Below are 23302 nucleotides of genomic sequence, written 5' to 3'. Positions count from 1 at the left end.
TGCCCAGTACTTATTTTCCTGCCTGGTCATTACTGCCAGGCCTACAACTCCCCTAGAGTTGCAATTGCATCCCAATTGACCTGCTATCCTAGTGATGCCAGAGCAGGCTGCACACACTGAAGGTTTTGTGTTTGTCTTGAGGTACATGTTAGAGTGTGTGTTAAACACCATTTGATGTGCCCCACATCTGGAGTCTGCCAGGTTTTCTACAGCTCCCAGCAATACTGTGCCCAGCTTGCTCCAAGCTGAGGTCAGAAACACGCTTGGGCTTTTGCAGAAAACACATACTGAAGCTCAAAGAAAACACACACCGTCACGTGGTTGGCCTGAAAACTCCTCTGAGAACCTCTGCCTGTATCTTCAGTCATTCAATCAAGCTTGTAGGAATTTTAACAAGGCAGTAGCTTTTTCTTGTGTGCAACTAGGTCAAGCTTAAACAGAGGACCAGTAGATCAGTGGGAAGAGCAAACAGATCCTGACAGCACTTTGCAACAAACTGCTCTTCTCTATGTGGAAGAAGCACAAATATTTCTTAGCAGCAGGCTTAGCAGTAACATCACAGCCCCACAACCACCCCTGGCTTAAAGGTAAAAGGAATCACTTCATACCTCTTGCACTGTAGAAGTTTCGGAGGTTTTTGTGGGATTTCTACCCTCAGACATTATGTTTGCTCCTTTCAGCGGTGTAATTGACAACACAGGCGGGAAGATTCTGGTGCAGAAAGTCGCCGGGCACTCCGGTTACCGCGGGAGCTTCTCCAATGGGGTCCGCTCCCTGTCGCTGCCGCGCTGGAGGGAATCCTTCCTGGTGTCAGGTACCACCTCGGGCTGGGGCACTCCCCACCCGCTCCACACCTCTGACCGCTGAGCTGGGCCCGGGGGATGCAGCCTCTCCTTTCATGTGCCTGCTTAATCACCACAGGCCCACCGCACCTAGCTTTGGCAGGAATAGTGCACTTGAGACACTTGTCATTCCTGGCTCCCCGTGAATCCTGCAAGGAGACACACGCCCTGCCAGCCCTGTGCTCAGCTCAGCCCAGTGCAGCCCCGAGCACACTGCAGCGGGTGATGCCTGCTTGGGCTGAGCCTTGGAAGGCACCTAAACTCCAGCTATTGATGCATAAAGTCTACTGCTCCCCACCCTGGTAAGCAGCGCTGCTGAGGGAACTGAAAGGCCTTTTGGCCATTTGAAACATCCTCATCCTGCACCTGAATTCGTACCTCCTGAAGTGACTTCAGACTTAGGTCAAACCCTGTATTAAGCAACTTGACTGGTGCATCCCAAGTATGTCAGGAACTCTCTCCATCTCTGTTAGCCAAATAGTTTTGATATCTAATCAGTGCAAATAAATCCATCTTAATTTAATGCTCATTCCTCTTTCCTCCCCACAGTATATATAGGAAACTTGCATTTACCAACTAAATTCACAGATTTTAAATTTTTTTTTTTGCAAATTAGACCTCCTTTACAGCAGCTTCAGATTATCTTAAACCGACTTGCACTCACTCTACATGTGTGAAACCTTGCTTTACATCAAAATTCTAAATCTAACTTCTTGATACATTGGGCTAATTCTTGCTGGTCTGCACTGTTGGAAGTTTAAGATAGGTACAACCAATTAATGTTAGTTAACTATATCGTTCCTGGAAAAATCAACAGCTCAAGCAACTGGACAGCTACTAAAAATAATGTTCTTTTCATGTGAAATTCTGTAGACAGCAAAGGAGGTCTCAGAAACTGACCAAAACAAGCTGTCATTTTAATTTTGCATTCATGTATTAGGATGCACTTTCTTTTCCATAGTCTGCCATGGATGTACCATATTATGAAAAAGATTTATTTTGGATGAGTAGGGATTTCCTGGAATAGCTGAATTGCTACTTGTACTTGTTGCAGGTTTTTTTTCTACAACAAACAGCACATTGTAATCTTGGTACATAAGTGAGAAATAGAATTTTTTTCTCTCTCTTTTTTTTTTTTTTTTTTTTTTTTTTACCTCAGCAGCTGCTCAGTTGTCATCCAATAAAACTGTAAAAATTCTTCCATGAAACTGTAGGAATTTTTTATTTATGATAATAGGTCTTTATTATTCATTAATGAGACTATAAAAGAAGATACAAGAGAAAGTTACAAGAGCATATCAAAGGAGATGATGAGAAACCTGGGTATGTGTAGGCATGATGAGATTTGTCCCTTGTGCAATTTAATTCTATGCAGACTGAGTGCTCTCATTAATGACAGTAGAACTCTTAGTTTATAAACTAGCTCAAATGTAAATCTAACATATCGTATAACATACATACCATATTTTATATATGAACAGGAAGAAAACTTCCATTATACCTCTGAAAATGTGAGAAATTCAGAATTTTAGAGAAATGTAGAATACTAAAACTCAGGAAGGCTCATCTCAGCAGCCTGAGGCTGAACACATACACGTCTCCTTCTCAGAAAGAGAGGAGTTGGGGATGGATTTTTTATGATTATGAGTCATAAAAAGCCAGAGCTGCATAAAGCATTCCCCAATAAAAATATAAAGTCACCTAAGGCATTAATTTCAGGACAGCTTTAGAGCTTTAGAACTGAGTCCCCTATTCTCCAGCTGAATTCTCTTTCATCAGACCAGACCTATGTGCAATACTGTACCCTGGAAATATGCCAACAGCTTATTCCTAGTTAGGATATTGTCAGTGAGTTTTGTGATGTTTAAATTGTGAATGAACATCCACACAAAAGAGCACAGAAGAGGAATCCTTGGGGGACCCAGGGAATAAAGTGGCATGATTTAGGGGCAGTGGAGAAGGAGGTCTGTCCTCTGTCATTAAAGCAGCCAGCACACAGGAGGTGTGCAAATGCCTTGGTATTCACTTTCAAGCACTGAAATGCCTCGCCACTCAGTTGCATGACTCCATTCAGCTTAGTGGGAGTTTTGCAGCTAATGGGTTAAGAAAATAGTCCTGAACTTCTGGGTTTGTAGTCACAAATAAGTGTGAGAGAGTGAGCAGCTGCTGCACTATAGCAGCCACCATGCCATAGCTTTTATTTCAATGGCCAAAGCTGGTGTTTTCAGCCCTCATAAAAACACATTTTAAAGTAAGTTAAGCAAACTCCAACCAGACGTAACTTTTTCCCAATAGTGAAAAACACATATTACCATTGCCCCAGAGAGCAGGGCCACATTCAGGTCAGGCCTCTTGGTCACATATGGGATGCAAATTGTTGTTGATCAAAAATCCTAGAATCCAGCCTCCCCACCTTAGCTGGTGTATTTTCAAAGTAGCAGGGTTCAGGTTTGCATTAGAAATCAGTTTAGCACAGAAATGTTCCAAATTAAGACCAGATTATCATGCTATTGCTGCATCCATGTATCACCTGCTCATACTGGCAACTCATTCTCTGTCGGGGGATAAAGGAAAGCATTTAGAAATCACCTATGATTTAGAAAGCATTTAGAAATCACCTGTAACTTTTCTGTCTTTCTACCAAATTAGATCCCTCAGTCCTTCTTGGCTCCTGATCCCAGTTTTAGCTCAAGGGGAAGTGGATGTGAAAACCTGCTGCCCTTCACTTAAAGCAGCTTCTGTGGGAGAAGCCCAGAAGGCAAGAAGGAAGCTCTTTCCAGCTTGTCCACACATGCTAACTTACAGCTCTGGTCTTTGGTAGATTGATGTTGACTTTAGTGGAGCTTCTTTCAGCTCATACCACTGTAAATGAGAAATGGAATAGCTTTTTACATCAGTACCCTACTAGTAACTATAACTTCTTTATCTATGGTTTTGTAATGACATCTTAAATTTCAGAGAGGAGCAAAACAAAGGAAATAGAGACATGAAAAGGGACAAAAGACAGGGAATCTCCAGCTGAATGGACATCTCTGCTCATTAGAGTTCCTCTAGCCCATACCTTTCTTTGTGCGCCATTGACGCCTTGGAGTGGCTACTTAGAACAGAGGCTAGACAGAGTTAAAAGAATTAAGTAGGTATTTATTAAAGGCCTTCAATAGATACACCTTGGGCAGTGCAAAAGCCTCACAGACACTACACCCAAGATGGACAATAGACCCCAGTTTCTCAGACAGATGTAAGTTGGGTCTATTTGCATATCAGAGGTTAATCGTCCAATTATAGCTTCAGGTAATGAACTCATATTCCCCTGGTTTGCTTCCCTCTGATTCACTTTTGTTTATACTTTTGGGAGCATGAGGCATAAGGTGTCCTTGGTTCTCAGGCTTGGAAGGATTGTTCTACTTCACAAAAACATGAAGGGAGCTTACTAATACTCTATATGGAGTTCAGAGTTATACAATAATTCAGCATCTGAGAAATATAAAGGTAAAAACTTAGGGCATCACCATCATGGGGAAAACAGCTCCCAGTTCCCAGGAGTGGCTCAGTCTGTAGGAATTAATTCTGTTCAGTGCTGTTGTTCTTGGACTGTTCACCCAAGATGACAACTGACATGCTTGCAGTGCCATATGTACCTCCTTAAAGAATCCCCCAAGGGAATAGAGGAGAGATCATCATGCCTCAGGTTTTGCAGGAGGTGAAGGTAGGTCTCACCAGAGCTGGTCCAGACACGTGACACAACACAGCGTCTCATAAAGACAGTCACCAGGGTCCAGAAGACCCACATCCATCAACTCCTAGAGGCCAAAGCAGTCTTTCCTTCTGGGCTTCCCTGCAACAGTATTTATTCAGTAATGTATATGATTATAAAAACTGTCCCAAGAGATGGAATTGCATGGCCACGAGTACCAACAGAGATGGCGTCTGCTCTGGCACTAAAAAGATTTGTGGTTTAAAGCTTAACTGGGAAACATACCTCATTGTTTCAAGACAGGACTCTCATTTTAGATCTAAATATAGGTACCATATGTTCCCACACACAAGCACAGCCTTCTCTCACTGTTATTACTGCAAAAGACTGTTGCCAGAAATGGCATCTTGCAGAAGTGAGGTCAGAGAAGAATGCTGCGTGCGTGATGAAATGGATCCCACATCAAACATGTTTTCTAAGTCAACTGCATAGTCAGGCATTGGAGAAGGCTGCCTAGAGAAGCAGTGGGTTTAATTAAAAGTTGTACAGATGTCCTTCAGGAATGGTCCCCCTGTGTTTAATATCATTTGAGAGCAAAAGAATGAACTAACTGACCTCTGCAGATCTTCCCCACTACTGTGTTTTCATGCTTTCTAACTCTTTTTATGATGCTGGATTTAGTCACCAATATTTTTAGTGGTAAGGTTTTGAGATTGTGCCATCAGATAAAATAAATCTTCATGAAAAAGGGTTGGGCAGTAAAGAAGAGGGATCTGATTCTGAGTGCCTATGTTAGATGAGAAATTTATCAAGAAAACTAAGAATATGTTGTGATGCCTTCTAATATATATTTTTTGTAGAGGGCAAGCCAAGAAAAGGTGTGACATATCCATCAACTCTTGAATATTCTTCTTCAAAAAGTACAGCTGTTAAATCAGGCAAGTATTTGGGACTGACTTTCCCTTACATTCATTCACAACTATGTGTCATAGCTTCTCAGTTGTATAATACAAAGACATAACTATTCAGAGGCAGAAGTTTATGCATCCATTAGTATGTCATCCAAATCACTCATGGTATTTTTTTTTTTTTATCTTAAGCATATGGAAATCATCTCAGACAATTTCTATTTTTTGGTCATACCATGTTTCACACACTTCTGTTCCCAAATAATTTCCCCCTTGCATTAGATCTGTTACTGAATATGATGTTGTACTGGTGATATGCAATCATTTGAGGTTATACATGTTGGCTTTCTCCTAATGTTATTCATCTCTTGGAATAGCCAGTGCTGAGAGTATAATATTAAATAGTAAATAGTACAAATGACAGAGATGATAATGCACAGCAGCTTAACTAGGAATGCTACAGTAAAGAACTATTCTGTATAATCATTTTAGCCAGCATCCTACTGGGTAAGACTCAACTCAGTTTAAATAATTTAGTTGTTTGAAGAGGTCTTTGATCAAGTTTCACACTGGTGGGTAGCTGACATTCAAGTGCACATGCCTTACCTCTGTCACTGAAATGACACTTGTCTTTGCTCCTTGTTACAGCTGTGTAAGGTCCAGGCTCTTCCTTGGAGATGCAAACAAATAAAAAATTAATGTCCCATACCACAGCGCACTTCCCTTACACAGTCTTTTTTGCTGATTGCTGAGCCTGAGCCTTCCTGACCATATCCACTGTGGTATAATGAAGCATGCTGTATCTTCTCCATGAACTCAAATGCCTGGCATTGGGTGAATTCATCCAAGACCACAGAGAGGTTACTTAGAGACCTATTCCTCTCCTGTACATTATGGTTTGGCCCTTGGAAGAAAAGTACAGAGCTCTTTTCTCACAGAATCATAGAATCGTTATGGTCAGAAAAGGTCGTCAAGTACAACTCAGCACTGCCAGGTCCATCATAACTGTGTCCTTAAGTTCCACATCTACACATCTTTCAAATATCTCCAGGGATGGTGACTCCATCACTTCCCTGGACAGCCTGCTCCAATGCTTGGCAACACTTTCCATGAAGAAATTCTTTCTAATATCCAGCCTAAACCTCCCTTGGAGCAACCTGAGGCCATTTCCTCTTGACTGACCCTCACCTCACTACAACCTCCTTTCAGGTACTTGTAGAGAGCCATTAAGTCCCCTCTGACCCTTGGAGGTTTTTTTTTCAGTCTAGAACAACTCAGTTTCCCCAGCTGCTCCTCACAGGACTAGTGCTCCAGCCCCTTTGCCAGCTTCATTGCCCTTCATGTTTATATTTTCTGTTGAACAAAAGCAAATTTAAATTTCATAGTTGTCCTGTGGTTGTCTATAGCTGTCCAGACCAAATATGTGTTGCTCAATTCCATGCCTTTTATTTGTAATACCTTCACATTTGCAATCACATAGGTACCGGTTTGTATATTTCTTGACCACATATGCAGAAATTACTTGACCCAAATATTATGCACTGCTAGAAGGGAGGGCAATACCTTAGGAGTCTTGACTTTTTTCTGAGAAATGTTCATTAAATCACAGCCCATCATTCCCAAGTGTAGACATACTTCAAATATCATTCCAAACATTTCACAGCAGACCAGAGACAATCACAGTCAGGACTGAGCTCGGCAGGCTGTAAGCAATGGTGTTTTCCACCAGTGCCAAAAGCCACATAATATAAAAATCAGTGTAGAAATGAGGATCATCGTCAGTCAGGGTTCTGTCACAAAACCAAAACACCAGGAGCTTGTTCCTGCAGCAAACCAATGATATAAGTCTTCACTTTGCTCTTGAGTCAAATAGTGTGACTGAAAATGACAGGATCCTAACAACAAAGACAGTACATTGATGTAGAGAAAGCCCAGGATTATCAGAGGAGCAAGCAACTATTCTATCAAACCCAATGTCACTGCCTGATTTTGCCCAGCCTTGTCCCACAAGTAGCAAAGAGATCTGATGGTCACAGTCTATTTTCCTCAGGCCCTATCAGCCCTCCTTAGATCTGCCACCTCAACTCAGGCATCTTAGCTGTTCTCTGTTAGAAACAGCTTGTCTTTAAGAGAAAAAAATCTGCAATATGCAACCAGGGCCATATTGGGAAAGAGAATTTCCTACTTACTTTTTAATATTTAAAAAAGCTACTTTTTCCTTCTAATTTTAATTACAGAGACCACACTGTTCACTTTGACACTTAAATCCATTATCTGCAGGAGGCAATAGTGGTCCTTTGAGTATTACACTCACTGCTGTCAGGCTAACAAAAAATCCTGTTCATACCTGATCGACTATCAGAGATGCAATTTTAGTCCTCATCCCAGAGATGCCAGAGATTCATAGTGCCTGACATTTCTTTAAATGCTCCTGGTGGTTACAGTGCTGGGAATGGCAAGAAAAGCCTTCCCAAAATTGCAACTCTTCACAGCTGCTCAAAACTATTAAAAGATGTTTGGAAAAAACAGTACAAAATTTTAGGAAAACATTAACAGTGCAGTAAATTCTCAAACAGTTCGATGCTGCCAAAAGAGCCAGAGGAAAAAAAAAAAAAAAAAGGGGGAAGAAGAAAATCCTCCTGTACTCAGTCACATAAAAAAAAAGCAGAAGCAGATTATTTCGTAAGGTACCAGTAAATAAACTGTAGTAAGTATTCCAAGTATGTTGATATCCCTGCGTCTTAGAAATATTAATTTAGAAAAAAAAAAAAAAAATCTCCCTTTTCCTTCTAAGCCTGTCTATGGCATTCAGTATTTGGCCCTGTAATGATTTCAAAATGTCAGGCAAGAAAGAAATACATCTGAACATGAATTAGCAACTGAAAGATTGAATGTTAGCAAGTATTTCCCAAACAACATACATGCATCATGACCCTGGTTCTCAGAACATGCTGCTACTCATATGAAAAAAATGTCATGCATTAAATCTTGTGAGTATTGGCTTATTGGTGGCAAACCCCCATACTTCTTGCTCACTTTGTTCTTGAATCAAATAGTGAATTTCAAATAGAAATATTATTGATACTGGCAGGAGCTTTTGGGCTGTAAAAATGCATAAGTTTGGAATGAAAGATAGGGGGTGACTTCTCCCCAGTCATGGCTTTTTCTCAGTAGGTGATAAAGCTCTGATTGGACTGCCAGACTTACATAATGGCGTGTGACAGGATGCCCTCCTTTGGGGACTGATAATCTCTAAATGGGAGGTTTGAAATTATTTTCTTACAGAGCTGCCTTTTCTAACGTGCTCTATTTTACTTCAGAGCCAAAAAAACCAGAGCAAGACCTAAAAGGTATGAAGAGTGCAGACATCACTAACACACCAGAAAAAGCATCAGATCAAGGTAAGGGTTGGGGATCTTGGTGCTCTTTATGCTATCCAACCCACCTAATCTGCCTGGAGGTGCTATAGGAAGCATTTTGACACTGGTTACATAGACAGCTTTACCTGCCCAATCCAACCTCCTCTCCACAGCCCCTTTCCCATCAAACCAAACTGCAATGGTGCTTGAAGGGCTCCTGCTAATTCAGAGAAGAGGGCACCCACAGAGTTTAATTCCTTCTTGTACTTTGGATGAGTTCAGATTTTGTGAACTTGAAAATCTTGCATCATGCTTCTTGGCAATCTCCTATGCAGAGCACGTGCCCTGCACACCCTTTGGAGATGCTGTGAAAGAGATGGGTACTCTGCCCACAGGAGCACTGGGAACAGCTACTCCTCTAGAGCCCTCCTCTTGTGTTAAAGGATCCATGAGAAACCTAGCCAACATGCACCAAGGCAACAGCTTTTCTCTGCTCTTACTATGCTGCTTCCTCAGCTTTCCTGCTAATACTGTTAGCTTCCAGCTTCCTTGCTCCTCACAGACTAGGGTATAAAGCTGGCCAGTGTGCCTATTCCCTGCTCCAGCAGCACAGGATCACAGGGGAAGACTCACTGTGCCCTCTGTTTTCTTTCTTTTAGCACAGTTTCATGGAGCAGTGCACTGTTCAGCCCAAAAAGAGCCATTCATGCTGTTTTTTTCAGCTGAGTTGTTTTGTTTTTCTTCTGAGCCCTCTTTCAGCATTATTCCATTAAAACTGTCTGAGATCTGAGTTTTTCACTGCCTAGCATTAGGTGATAATTAATCCACCAGACAGTTTCACAGTGATGCCTTCCAAAGGGAGAACATCCAGAAATAGCAATAAAATACAAGCTTGTGTTGTGCAGCAGTGAATAGAGTGTGCACCATTCCCTTTCAATGTAGACAGTGTGTCAGGCCATCCCCAGGGCCATCGGCAGGGAGGAAAGTAACAAGACCAAGGTTAACACGGAATATATTTTAGGGCAGCTTTTTTGTAGCTAGATAGAAAAGATAACAGTGAAGAACCTTTTTTTTTTTTTAGAAAGCTACTTGGAAGAACCCAGCCATGTTGACAATTTTTTATATGGACATTTAAGATGTATGTTTTGCAACTAGAATTGTCACTGTTCTCACAACAGATGATATATTTTAAAAGGAGTAGCGACTGTGAGATGAGTCAAACTTAGATGAGATTGGCACCATCCAGGTGGTGCTCTTCCCCACTCCCCTCAGCCAAAGCCCTGACGCTCCCTGCTCTGGCCCTGACCCACTCCCCCAAATCATCTTTATCTGAAAGTTGGCTTTCTGTCAAAAACATTTCAGTGTGATTTTTTTCTGGTATATGACTCAGACTGGCCATCTTTACTACCACATGCCAGCTGATTTCCATTTATGTGGACCTTCTAAGTGCTTAATTACATTGAGAAAAGATGATGCCAAAACAGAATCTGCAACTGGTTGGTTGAACAATTCCATAGGTCTGAGACATCTGTCAGTTTGATAAGTGTTCCTGGCCAAAGCAGAGAAGTGTAGAGAGGACATTAATGCTGCACCAGGCTGTTGTCAGCACCCTCTGAGAGCAGAACGTCACACAGGCACCACAATGAAGGCACTAAGGCTCCACAGATGAGGATCCTTGTGGGTATCCTGAAGAGAATGCCAGTTTCTGGGTTGCTTTAAACATTGAGTGCTGCTGCTGCTGCTTCCATCCATGTCACACTCCAGCCACAGTGACATGTCAATATTCCTACAGGGGACACAGTCCGCAAAGAGTACCAGACAACTCCAGTGCCGACACCAGCCACACAACTGGCCACCACAACCCCCACACCGACCACCACGACCACAGATCCTTCCACCACAGTGCCACAGCCCAACACAACACCTGCAGCTGCCAGAACCACCGCAGCTCCAGCTAAGAACAGACCTGGACTGCACAGAGTCAGAGATATGGGTCAGTAGCATGGATGTTTGCATTGCTTTCCTCTGGACTGACAGCTTTCCTAAAATTTAAGGAATAACATATACAGCTGGACTTACCAAGCTTTAGAGGATCACAAGTTCAGTAATTCAATGTAGAAATGCTAGGAGTGGAAAAAAATATGTAAGTTCAGCAGACCAATTCATATGATAGTAAGCTCTTAATCCCCAAATGCTGTGATGATTTTCTGGTATAGAAGTCGATAAACAGTTCTTTGATTCTCATGTCTGAGACTGAGAGTTCAACAGATAGGTGAAGACTCATTTTAGAATTAATTCTGTGATAACTTTCGATAGATTAAAGTTGTAATACATTTTTTGCAAAAGCTCTTGAATTTTTAAGATTAAAACACTGAAGGAATTCTCATCTTTTTTTTGCACACTTGATTTTCCTTACTCTTTCCTTCTTCATTTATTATTATTCATTAGCATTGTGGGGTTTTGCTTTAATAGCTGAAAATTAAAATCTCTTATTTTTAGGTTCTAGCAGTGTCCACCCAGCGTACGCATCTGTGGTAGCTGCAGCAGCAAGTAAGTACTGTGAAGTAGGTATGCCACAAGGCATGCAGCACAGTGTATTTTAGGGCAGCAATGATTCAATAACCTTTCAAGCCTCAGCAAACTCAATGACTGAATCCAAGTCAGGATTTAAACCGAAAAACAGACACTTGGCCTGAATGCCAAAGATGCTGATCACCCACAGTTGTGAGGAAGCCTTTCTAGTGAGTATCTGCCCATTTCAGCTGTGACAAAAGCTGGGTTTTGCAAAAAAACCCCCAAAGATTTGAGACAAAGATTTTGCTGTTGGAATCATGTTTTCCTATTACTTCCTTCTGTCATATTTTTTCAAGGGGAGACTTGATTTAGTTGTAAAATACACAATGCAGAGGGCTGCATAGCATCTAAGCTTAGGGCTGAAAGCTCTGAAATGCTGACACAGGCTAAAGCACTCTTCTCTCAAAAACCTCAGGCTGTGTTTCTGAGCCTGGCCTACATGTGATGTTATTCCTGGCTTGCCACTTGTTATTGACGGCAGAATGGTGGCTGCATCTCGGGCCAGGAGCCTGCTCCCAAGCCAGCCCCCAGCCTGCAATGCAAGTGTATAGAGGTGTTTGTCCATACACTGTGCAATTGCTCAGCTGTGCAGTCAAGAAAAGGAGAATATTTTCAATACATTTGAAAGGTTCTGAACATGGGGATAGGATTGCTTTTGAGCGAAAAGGGAGCTGGGCTATCATTAGCTTTCATGCTCCATAGCTGTTTCTGAGTGCTTTCAACTCAGCTTTCTGCTCACATCCATTACTGCAGTCATCCCCACTGCCAAGGAATTCACAGCCAAGAACATGGCAGGGCAAGTATCTTTTGGGTAATTCAGGTCTTGAGGGGGAGCATAATTAAGTAAAATTCAGTTGTAAGTGCAGAATAAAGGCAGGGGCTGGAGGGGGTTAATCTTACCAAGTCAAATGTGCAGGTAGGTATGTGCATGGGAGGATTTACAGAAGTGACCACACGATTCAAAGGGGTTTAAATTCTGTGGAAATCTGCATCATTCAGTACCTAATGTGCCTGTTAATTTGGTTCTGCTTGTTGCTTTCTTTTCTATTTCCTATTCCCACAGGCTGAGCACAGAGGAGGCCTTTACTGTCTTTACTAGCAATTAGGAAACCCTGTTTAAGGTTCCCCAGTCAGGAAGAGACACATGTTGAGAGTAAAGATTTGGCAACACTGAAATCAGTGGGAAGGTTGTATTTTTCTTTAATAAGACAAATAATTTAGAAAAAAAAAAAGAAAAAAAAAACCAAACCAAAACCCAACCAATGGGCCCAAACCAAAAACCAAAAATTGCAATTTGGATCCATCTTCCTTCAAAATTCTCCTGACTGAAGTTCTAAGCATAAATTAATTCCCAAAATATTAAAGTGATCAGAGCTAAAAACAGGTTATTGTGAGCTGGAGTGGTAGAGCTCACAATCAGAAGAATCACTTCTGATTTCACAGACTTCATTTCTAGAATTATGTCCAGCATGACAGTACCTGATATTTGGCTTCCTGAATTCTCCTGAACTCTTCTTGATTCTGAAGGAGAAGAGCTAGATAAATTGAAAAATACAGAAAGTACAAATACAGTTTTGATGCCATGACCATACATACAGCAGTTTTCTCAGTCTGAGGAGCCTTTAGGACCCGCTGCTATGATTCAGGCCAGAGTTTCGGGTTGTTGGTCCTAACGAGAATTTGGCTTGACTGAACAGAATCAAATGTTCTCCTATCCATCCTGGATCACGGAGACTCACAAATTACCTCTCACTGTGCATTGGTATCTTGCCTGCAAAAGACACCTCAAAAGTAAATAGCTATGAAACAGAGCACAGTCAGAATGAACACACCGTTTCCATTCCCAGCCACCGGCACTGGTGATAGTTCACAGGAGCAAAAGAAAAGCAGGACTTGCAGATTGGAGCATGAGAGCAGGGGCAAAACTGCTGCCCTATTTCTTGCTGTTCTTTCCCCTTTATCTTCTGTTTGTGAAGGATAGAGTAACAGAAAAAATCATGGAGACTCTGCTCCATTGCTGGACCCCTGCTTCAAAGACTTGATGTGCCAAAACTGCTGAATGAAGAAACACTAAAGTGACCGGGGTGCCATGTGGCAGCTGGTTCCTGCCTGCCCTATTAGGGCTTCTGCCTCTGTCCAACAGAGGAACAACAGCACACTCCCAAGGGCCACAAGCTCACTTGTTCTCTCCCATCCCAGCTCTTCAAGCAATTCTTTCTTGCACAGCAGCTCGGACCTTAGATGAGGACTGGGACTAAATCCAGTGCTTCTGTGAAGCACTGTGAATTACAATCCTTGGTGCCTTGTTGAAGCACTGAGCTGCCAACCAAGCATCAGGCAGTGATTTCCTAGGTATCCTCAGGTGAGGAGCTTTCCTGCCCTCTGTGTCCAGATGTGTTCAATGGTTGAACATTTTTTCAGACCAGGGCTCTAAGCTGGGCACTACCTGCCATGGTCCAACCACACAGATTTCATCCCCAGCTGGGACTTAATAGGGCAGGAAACAGTAAAGTATTACAAGGACATGAGACAGTGGTAGTGTAAGTGCTAGAGAGGGCATTGAAAGCTCTTCTCCAGCAGGAAGACCAGTTAGGGTTCATGCCCTCAGGAAGCACTGGACAAACATTCCATCCTGGCACCAGGGAGAACAGCTGGTGTTTATTTTTGGATGCTGCCTTTCTCCCCAAGTTATCCCTGACTACTTAACCCATCAAGGGTGGTGACCAAGTTGCAGATGGCCAAGCATGTTTTATTCACAGAGCAGCTCCTTTTCTTCTCAAATTCGCTCTCACTATTCACAAGGTTCACTCTAAACTGCACGTAAACTGCTGTTCTCATCATTTCCTGCCTCCATGCCTCCCTGCTCACCACAGTACTTGCACTCAACCAAGGTTTCTCTGCTCCACTACTTAGATTTTTCACCCAGTTCCTGGAATTTGCCTGGGAGTGTCCACCCCCAGTTTGTTACAGACTTCTCCTAGTCCCAGCTTGGCCTCCAGCTTGCACAGAGCTCTGTTCTAATGAACACATATTCCCATGCCACAGCCTCACTGGCATCTCACATTTGGAGGAAGAACAAGCCTTGCAACGTGGAAGTGCAATGCCAGCTTTTCCTCCTCTACCACTACCGTGTTTCTCCCAGCCAACAAAAGCATGGCAGAAAGCAGCTTACTGCAGGGATGGGGGTAATGTGCCTTTGGGAGCAGCCTCACAGCCCAGCAAAGTCAAAAGGGGCATAGAGAGACATCCACATTGCTAACATCAAATTAAAATTTAAAAGTGGCATAAAATACTTGGATACTGAGGTAATCTCTCTTTTACCCTCTTGTACTCTGTTTCTACTGACCTTGTAAAGAGTGTTACATACACATTGGGGCTCAGTCATGGCAAACACGAAACAAGGGCAGCTCTGAGACTCAGAGTTAATTTTCTACGACCACTTTGGCACATACTGATCTCCTGTGTGTAAAGCCAGCCCTGCACAATCCCATACAACACTGACTGCTGCACACACAGACTTTTTCCCTCCGAAATCTGAATACTCAGCCTGGTATAACTGTGGTCCATCTGGAGCCTTACAAGCTCAGAGTTTAAAAGCCTTGCCAGCTTTGGCAGATGAGCCCCTTACTTCCATAAACAGGATCTCTTCGGCATCTGGAGTTTACAAGGTCTCTCAGGACAGCTCCTAGAAATCCCATCAAAGGGCTTCTAGTGGCCTGGAAGGTTCAAGTTTGGGTCAAACACAAGCTACTTACTGTCACCTAATTTTCAAATGTCAAGTTACCAAGGAGCAGCAATTCCTGTTTTCTGAGACAACCATTCAAAATGGTCTCATTGATGACATCTTATTGATAAAATAACCTCCTGGGCCTCTGTCCAGTGTTCACAGAGTCAGCTAGAACATTCCCAATGATTTCAACAGGCTTTCAAATTAATCTTTCTGGGAAAACTAATGAATAAAGGCTTGTTAAAGGATACGTTTGTTAACAGGCTTCTTAAGAGTAATTAATTAAATTAAAGGCATGATTGAAGACGTGGTTTTCATCTGCAAATGCTTTGAGCCTTTGGTATTTTTGATCAATGGGAATTTTATAACCAAATCACCTTTTAAAAAAGTCTTTTGTATAGAAGACATGTCAGACACATGAATTCTCCCATATTATTTTTCCATTGTCTCATTACTTACAGTCTGCCTGCTTGCTCATATCCACTTAATCTCTGTAGAAAGGATAGTATCTGGTCTGGGGGTTTTTGGGGGGGTTGGGGTTAAAACCTTCCTCACACAACCAGGACAACTGGATGGGACTGCAATAAACACAGATCACCAGTGTGAGTGAGAGAAAGAAAGCTAAAAAGGAAAGCAAATCACAGAAGTAACTGCAGATCTTTTAAATGCAGACCAGAGACCTGTAGAAGTAATATCCATAACTGAAGGGAACGTTAAAAAAGGCTAATCTGTATGACAGACAGAGCAAGACAATCCTTTTTTGAGCAGGCTCAAAATATATAGTTAACATCTAAGAAAGTCTAGATATGACAACTCCAGATATGGACCATTAATTCTAACAGCTATAAAGTGAGACTCAGTGAAAAAGCTATGCAGCAGTAGTAGTGAACCAAACATGGTGTAATAAATCACACTTTTCCACTTTGATGTCTACTTAGGACAGGTTCAGGCTGCACAAGGAAGAGGACAGAATACAGGTATGTTTTAACTTAATAACAACCAAAAGATTTGTACTGCTCAAATATTAGAAAACCTTGTGTTTAAGTTCCATGTGCTAACCAATACAATATTTTCAAAGCATTCAGGGGCACTTCCACCTCTACCAGTATCAGGAATATTTTACAGCACAATACAGGTAAAGGCATTACAATCCTCCTCTATTTCCTCCCCACAGATATTTTTACCACTTACATCTACCAAGTAACGCTGTTTTTCCCTACTGACCATGTTCATACCAGGCTGCAGTGAGAGAAGACATCACAGTAGTCATTGCGTGACAACAATGTAACTTTTAAGGAAAAAAGTAAACAAGATTGATTAGATATGGAATTGTTCTCAGAACAGTAGTCTAAAATAATTTATAGAGATCTTTTATAACATTGGCTGTTGCAAAATGACAGGCAAATGTTGTGTCTGTGTAGGTCTGCAGGACTAAGGCCTGACCCAGCTCACAGGCCCTAAGCATGGTCAGCATCCCAGGACCCACTACCAGTTGTTCCAGTGGACCAGCTAATACCTGCACTGTGTACAGCGCCAACTAACATTTAAATTCTTTTCCCAGCCTCTTTCAGTCCCTTTTTTTTTTTAATTATTAATTCATAGTTTCCATCTTCCTTTTCTGTGTGGTTTGAAAATGTGCAGAAAGACAATTTGGGACCACTGTATCCCTTGTGATGATGCTTCTCTCTCCTCACCCACTGGCATCTATTTAATATTGCCTCTTTGTCTGATCATGCAGGTGCTCAGCGCCAAGAGCCTGCTGCCACCTTCCAGAGGGCTGCCAGCTCTCCAGTCCACCTGGGTGAGCAAGACTGCTACCAGCAGATTTTCCACACTCTTTAATAGCTTTAGCAACCACAAATTAGCCCTTGTACTGCACATTGTTTTCCTGCATCCTGGAGGAGGACCAGGGCAAGACTCATACACACATGTACAAATGCTAGCCAACTAGGAGCTTCCTGAGAGGGAAAGGCAAAGGACAGCTCAGTTACTGGTGACCTGTTGTTCAGGCCATGGGAAGCAACATCTACAAAGTGTTTTTAATTTTTCTTATTTGTTAGTCAAAACAGGAAACAAACAACCAGCTCTGTGAAGCCTATCAAGTCTCTGATAGAGCTAGATCATCTGTTCCTGTGGGTCTCAGAAACCTCTTGGCTGACAGTGAAAGTAGAGGTTGCTTTTAATTCTAAGGGCAGAAACATCACCTGTACTGTTCTCCCTTCCTGGAAGTGGAATTGACCCTCAGCAAGCAGCCCAGTCAGCAAGCACTTTGCAAGACCCACAACAACTTCCCAGGGGCTCCAGAGCTCCCAGCACACATACCAAACACTAGCTCTCCCTTGGTGGACTGCGGAGTTTCTCAGAGGCAGGTTTGGTCTGGGAGCACCCAGTGGGATGGGAGCCAGGCTGCACCTTGGCATGCAGGGCGGCACCGAGGCTGCAGTCCCACAGAGCCCAGCAAGGACAGCAGAGCAGCTCCACTGCTGGTTCCCGGGGTGACCCGACAGCCCAGGCAGGTCCCCAGCACTGGGGCAGGTCTGACCAGCTGAGGCAGGGCCCCAGGCAAGTGAGGCGAGGTCTAGGTCAAGACAGCAAGGCACAAGCCTAGGCACAGGTAAAGGCAGCAAAGGCAAGGGTGTGCTCCTCTGTGCTGGGCCATGGATGCTTCCACAGCCCTTCCTCACACACAGCCCTGGCCAAGACAAGTGCTGACCTCTGGCATGGACAGCCAAACCCACTGGGGAGGGAGAGACTCCACAGGGTGAAGGTGTTCTGGGCCCTGAGGACTTTGGTGAGAACTGGGAATCACAGGAGTATTGCAGCAGGGAAGAGCCAAGTGGTCATTCACGTTGAGGTTAGAAGATATCATTATGTGGGATATATTATTATCTTCCCAGATAATTCCAGCCAAGTAATCTCACCCAGCAATCTCCTGGTCAAAATGACAATCTGTAGTTGACCTAGTTGCAGCATATTTAAAATCCACTTGTCCTAAGATGTATTCCATTCCCTCACTTTTCTACTCCTCCTCATTTCAATCTCCTTCTCTTTTTTCTATTTTCCATCTGTCTTTTCCATACATTTTTGGCCATACCAAAGGATATGCTGGCTAATTCTCAGGCTAGCCAAATCTTTGTCAGAAAAACAGGAGAATACTGCCCAGTCTTACTTAAACCAAAGTCTATGTTTGACCCCACCTATTCACTTAAGGCTCCTTAAGGTCACCCTAAACTGTAAAAAAGGCACAAATTTCCTATCATAAATTATTCTGTTTTCTTCACCACAGAACAAGAAGGAAAATAAATACAAACACATATTTGCTGTATTTCCAGTAAGTCCCGATCCTTTTTTCAGTTCAGAACGTGGCAGCTCAGATGTGCTGCTTTCAAGCAGCAAATTTTTCTAACAATCAAAGGAAAATTCCTGAACAAGTCCTTTGTTTTCTTGGAAAGGCAGGTTGTTCTTCTTGATCCCACCAGTGTGTGCACACAGCAGCAGTCAGTTCTGAGGGTTTGGCTGTCGAGAAACTTCCTCTCAGCAGCTCAGGTTGCCAAAAAGGTGTGCTGGGAAAACACCTTCCCCATCACACCAGTGACTCGTGCAATGCACATTAACTCTCTTGAAATCCCATACTCACTTCGTCTTGAGTTCTCATGAATGGTTTTCAAGGCAATTATACTGAAGAGTTTTGGTGGAGGTGTCTTTCTTTTTTTTAGAGACCAGTCTTGGAGTAATTTAAAAATCAACCCCCTTTTTTTTTTTTATGGGCATCTTCAAGTGAGGAAAAAAAAAGCCCTAGTTATAAAAATAGTAATTTCACTTTCAGATATGCATTTCATGGACAGCTTTCTTCATTATGTGTCTAGGACAATATGCAAGAAATAGAGCTTTTGCCTGGATAACCAGGTTACTCAAAAAGCTGTATATTTTGCATAACTGCAGCCAGCTACCCCAAATTCTTCCTCCTTATCTTGTGTTCTTGGTACTTATCTTCTTCATTAGGACAGTAAACTGCCACAGAATGTTCTAAATGGGTGAACTGGGAAGACTGGATGAAGAAGCAATAGACAGCTCCCACCCACAGGGATTTGGACAGACTGGAATACCTGTGGACATCTGAGCTGAAGAAGTTGTTAGTTGTTAATCTAGAAAAACCTCAGCATAGCTCCTACTGAAAAAACCAGTTGTTTTCAACATCTGCCTGTCTTTCTGAAAAGCATCTGCCTGTCTTTTAAACAGTCAGAGATGTTTAAGAAGCCTAGTTTCTGAGTATGCTCCCTGTGAGGTGGCAGAAACAAACCTGTGACACGTGAGATGAGCACATTCCACTGCTCTGATCCTTCAGCTCACATCCTGACACACGAAGAAGAGAAAAGAGGGCAAATCTTTATGCAGCTCCTCAGCTGGTTCCATATGCCATACAGTTCCTACTGCCTTAAACAGGTTTGCCACTGCAACTCACAGAGCAGCATATTTGTACAGAAGACTCGAGAAGTGCAGGGTCTTCTTCATAATTTGCTCTTTGTCTAGTTTTTCTTTTCAGCTGGTCCGGATGAAAAGCATCTTCATATGAATCTTCATTTTTCACAGTCACTGGGTGCTCCTCTAGCTTGGGAGGGGGAAGCATACCTTTGGAGATTATCTACTCACAGACTGGTTTCACTGAAATTAGCTCTTCTCAGTGACAGCATCCAGGAGACATGTTGGCCACTCTGATAACAAATGAGCATCAGCTCTTCTCTCTGGGTGGGGTCCCCCTGCTCTGCAACCATCACCCCTAGCTACTGTCTCTACTGTTTGCTCATGACTCTGCTGAAGGATGTATAAAACTGGCAAAAAACACTGCCAGAATACAGGAATAGTCCTCCTGCTTTTCCTCTTGCTTCTTTTCCCCCTACCCAGGCCTGCCCTTCCTTTATCCAATTTCTCCTCCTAAGCAAAATCACGAAAAAACCTTCCTTGTGCATCATGATTGACTTAGCGCTTCGCTTTCCCCAGTCCTTAGATCCTTCATAGGGTGTTTAAGTAGTGCTCAGAGTAAGGAGGGAAATCACCCCAGCAATGAGACATGGCAGGGCTCCTCCTGCCCTAAGGGAGACCGCACACCTTATTCAGCCATCAGCCTCCTCCAGCAAGTCTCCCTCCCAAAGAGAAGCCGATAGCTCCTCATGGGAAAGGCAACCTAAGGACAAGGTCAGTGCTCTGTCTAGGCTGGAGGACACTGGCAAGCTCATGCATAACTTTGTTGAAGCCTACATTGTAGTTCACCCACTGGCTCTAGTCAAGCGCTCACCAGCCCTGTGCAGCTTATCGGGTCTTCAACAGAGTTAAATCTTTTCTTCCTGGGGTTCCAAGGAACTGTTTCTGTCCTAGTCAGATGCAAGGGCATTCATCTGGCTGCAACCCAGAGCAAAACATCACTTTCTGGGAACATCTTTCACCAGGTTCCAAAAACAAAAACATTTTGGAGTTTATTTATAAGGGCAGCAACTTTGATGAAGTTACCCATGCCAAATAAATGGCAAGAAAGTTTTAGACAATTTCTTTGTGTTTGGGTGGGCTGAGGGGATAGAGAAATGTGTAGGTGAGAGGTAATTGCAGATTTCCAGTGAAAAGCAACCTAAACCAAAAAAAATATACTGAGGTCTGTGCCTCAGTATCAATTTAATTTAGAGGAACAAGACCAAAATAGATCAAGAGAGGTGTATTTAAAACTTTAAAAAAGATTAGGGCTCTAAGAGCAGTGATAAAAGGCTCCTAATTATGGCTTGATATGTGCACATGTAAGTTCCCAGGTGTACTGATTTCCTCAGCTCCTAAGTTGTTAATACAAGTTTTTGTCTGAACTGACCTTTTTAAATTGAGTCAGAACTTTTTGATCTCTAGTATTTGCACTATTATCAGTAATAGTTGTTTGGTTTTTTCTCTTTCATGTGTGAAAGCAATGGAAATAGACTCATGGAAACCTGGACTGAGCCTTTTTGACACAGGTAAATATATAAAGCATCTAGTAACTAGTCTGGGAACAAGTAGTTTCCATCACACATGGGAAAAGCTAAATCTATTTACTCATCAAGCCCACAACACTCGTGATAACAATCTCATTGTAGGAAGCAATTACAGCATTTAAAATTATAAATAAGGTATGCTGTTTTCATCTTAGCAGATTATTCTGTGCTCTTGTCACTCTTGAGTTCCTGCCTAAAGCAGGACCAGAAGAGATGAGCTCTGGAAAGAGTTGGCACCTACACTACAGGAAACGGGTTCTAACTACTGAAATCCATTTGTAAATGAGAAGGTATTTTGGGAATTCCACAGCTGAGATCACAGTTTAGAGCTGCAGTCAGTGAAGAACATGACAGATTATCCTGATGTTAATATACTTAGGGAAGATATTCAGATAAGAAAAGGAGGGTTTATGTCAAATGTAAAGAATAGTGAACATCACTGAAATTTTCTGACATTTTAGCCTTTAAAACTGACAGTATGGAGATAAGAATATTTTTATGAGTACTGGTGAAGGAAAAAAAAAAACAAACCTACCTTTGTAACAGGCTTTAGTAGCAACAAGACCAAGACTGGTGCAGCCCTTTATCAGGAGCAGCTCCCGACTGCAGATTTAATAGCTCCCTTTCCTTGGGAACATGAAAAGCAGTCTACAAAAGATACAGACCAATTCCTAACATGGTACTCTCCCTCTTACAAGGGGCCTGACCATCCAGTATAAAATGTCTTTCCCACCACTGGTTTTGATGCTGGAGAGAGCTGTCCTGGTGGCCCTTGTAAAGGCCATTTCCTTGAATACTCGTCTTACTCCAAAGCCATTATTGTGCTTATTAAGGAAAATCTACAGCACGAGGGCCAGAGTGCAGAGGGATATTTTGAGGCAGAAAATGACAGATTGCATTAAATGCAAGGAAAGGTTGGGCATGGGGGAAGGGATGTTGTATTAATAGTTTCTCAGCAACTGAAGTGCCAGCATAGTCTAGTGTGATAAAAGTCTGATGAATTCAGATTGTCACTTCAAAGGAGCGGTTTCTGGCATGGATGTAATCACTGCTGTCTTAGTTAAATGAATGGGAGGTCTAATCAGTATGGACAGCTGTGACAGTCAGTGAAGGGAGCTTTAATTAGCATGGCCTAGACTGCCCATGCAGCAAGTTGAAATTCCCATGGCAATACCAATATTAAATTGGACTGGCAGAACAGGGAGGCCCATAGAGACTGACCACATCCCCAATTAGTTGGGGAAGAGTATTTGGTGGGTGACCTTATTGTTCCACTAAACACAAATCAGCCAGCTGACCCACAACCTTCCAAAAGTGATAATTGCACTGGCAAATAAAAATGAAAAATGCTGTACTGCATTGAGTTTTCCATGCTGACAAAGCTAATGTCAGCTGTATGCCTGGGAAAAGAATATGGATTTTACAGGCTGTAGATAAATGCATGAGGCAAATAGCTAACTATGAATTCTCCTTCATATACAATTTAGTTGCCGAAATGGATGGCACATGTTAATTTCTAATTTCACTACAGTGTTAAATCCACCTACTTTCTGTTCTGCAAATAAGGCAAGGGAGTGTGGGGGGAACTGCACATATGGGATACCAAGCTGGCACATGTGAGGTATGCAGTATGCAGGCTGCAGGATGAAGCATGGCTTTGGTCTGTTGCTGAGGAACTATTATGTGCTTGTGTAATTAAAGCCTGTACTGGAATATACACAGTCAGGAAGGCAGGCTCATGACTATTTCAGGTTTAAAAAAAAAAAAGACCACAAACAACCAACCCAATTATTTGTCATTCATGTGGTTAACCAAGAGAGGCTGTGCATGGCCAAGTCATGTTGCCTTTATCTTCCACATCAGATAAACCATAAACTCACAAAAAATTTGCCTTCTTCTAAGGCAGGTTTGGTCCATGTTAGCAAGACCTTCAGGCCTGAGAGAGGTCAGAAATGTTTCCTGCAGCAGACATCACTGGATGGAACCGTTTGGTGTCACCCCTGTTCCACATCATTTTTTTTTCTCACTCAGGAACAAGTGGCCAGCCTCAGGCAGTGCTGCCTCAGCACCACCACTCTGCCTCTCCTGCTGGTGTTTCTCCCATCTAAATGGGCTCCCATGGGCAAATACACAACACCAGGTGCACTCTTCCCTGTTCCTTGCCTGGGAGCTCATCCCCAGAGTACAAGA

At 42.6% G+C, this 23302-nt stretch overlaps 1 protein-coding gene across 1 annotated transcript in view; it reads left to right on the top strand.

Annotated features, from left to right (window-relative positions):
* Positions 1–23302, top strand: part of VIT (vitrin) — a 37842-nt gene that overhangs the window by 4415 nt on the left and 10125 nt on the right. Inside the window, exons 4-12 of the mRNA XM_066315932.1 lie at positions 681–814; positions 5397–5474; positions 8765–8845; positions 10596–10796; positions 11303–11353; positions 16043–16081; positions 16183–16239; positions 16843–16905; positions 21047–21094. Of these exons, the coding sequence (XP_066172029.1) occupies positions 681–814; positions 5397–5474; positions 8765–8845; positions 10596–10796; positions 11303–11353; positions 16043–16081; positions 16183–16239; positions 16843–16905; positions 21047–21094 (752 nt within the window). The remainder of the gene's footprint in view (positions 1–680; positions 815–5396; positions 5475–8764; positions 8846–10595; positions 10797–11302; positions 11354–16042; positions 16082–16182; positions 16240–16842; positions 16906–21046; positions 21095–23302) is intronic.

The sequence above is a fragment of the Sylvia atricapilla genome, chromosome 3 (genome assembly GCF_009819655.1).
Source record: "Sylvia atricapilla isolate bSylAtr1 chromosome 3, bSylAtr1.pri, whole genome shotgun sequence".
Classification (NCBI taxonomy): Eukaryota; Metazoa; Chordata; class Aves; order Passeriformes; family Sylviidae; genus Sylvia; species Sylvia atricapilla.
This window is presented reverse-complemented; position numbering and strand designations above follow the sequence as displayed.